At 44.3% G+C, this 969-nt stretch overlaps 1 protein-coding gene across 1 annotated transcript; it reads left to right on the forward strand.

Moving 5' to 3' along the window:
• Positions 1 to 207: 207 nt before the first annotated feature.
• On the forward strand, positions 208 to 645 carry LOC145049952 (uncharacterized). Its single transcript, XM_078998285.1, has one exon. The coding sequence runs from the start codon at positions 208 to 210 to the stop codon at positions 643 to 645; it is 438 nt and encodes a 145-aa protein (XP_078854411.1).
• The last annotated feature ends 324 nt before the right edge of the window (positions 646 to 969 follow it).

A 969-nucleotide genomic window follows, 5' to 3' on the forward strand; every position in this document is an offset into this window, starting at 1 on the left:
TAAGAATGTTTTCCCTCTCATTCCTAATCAAACTGATGACCAATATGCTTCGTGGGTTGTACTATTTCACATCCACACATGTGCTTACAATCTCCTTGATCACATTGATCCAAACACTCCGTGACCAGCATGCATCAATGAAGAAACATGGAATCTTCTTGATGCTATTTTTATAGTACCATATCCATTGATTTGCTCCAATCGATCATGAAACCCGATGAAACCACTCATCAACTTCGGATCTGTCTTCAGAAAATTTTCCAAGACAACAAAACTACCAGGTCTGTTTATCTTGAAGAACAGTTCAATAACACTCACCTCCCTGTGTTCTCCAACCTGTCGGATTACTATGCTCGTCTAAAAAATCTTTCAGATCAGCTCGCCAATGTCAAAAAACCTATTTCGAAAGAAAATATGGTGCCCCAGCTAGTTTTCGGCCTTACAAAAGGAGATTTCGACACCGTTGCAACTGTCATTCAGCAATCGGACCCGCTGCCCAACTTTAATAAAGCTCGCTCTCAACTTTTGCTTGAAGAAACAAGAAGGAACAACCAAGACTCCCATCTACAGCAGGCCATGATAACTCAGCAACCAGATCAGCCCATCTCCGACACACCGCCGACAACACAACATGGCACCGGATAAAATGGTCGTGGTCAACGCGGTGGATGATCATCTCATGGAAGTCAGCGTATCCATGACACCCTACTTTCCATTTTGGCCTAGTTGGTATGCTTAATATCCATGGACTGCCCTGCCTTGCCCATATCCCACAACAACTCCTCAAGCCGGTATTATGGGTCCTCGACCCAACTCTTGCCTGACACCTTCTCCACATCCGACCCAGTTTGGAGGAAACCAGACACACTTCACTACTGCTCAGCAATCGACTTACAATCACCCCATAACACATGCAAAAATTGATGTTGCCTTTCACACCGTGCAGATGCAACCTCCAAATAATTCATG

The sequence above is a fragment of the Lactuca serriola genome, chromosome 5 (assembly GCF_051521515.1).
Source record: "Lactuca serriola cultivar US96UC23 chromosome 5, Lser_US96UC23_V15, whole genome shotgun sequence".
Classification (NCBI taxonomy): domain Eukaryota; kingdom Viridiplantae; phylum Streptophyta; class Magnoliopsida; order Asterales; family Asteraceae; genus Lactuca; species Lactuca serriola.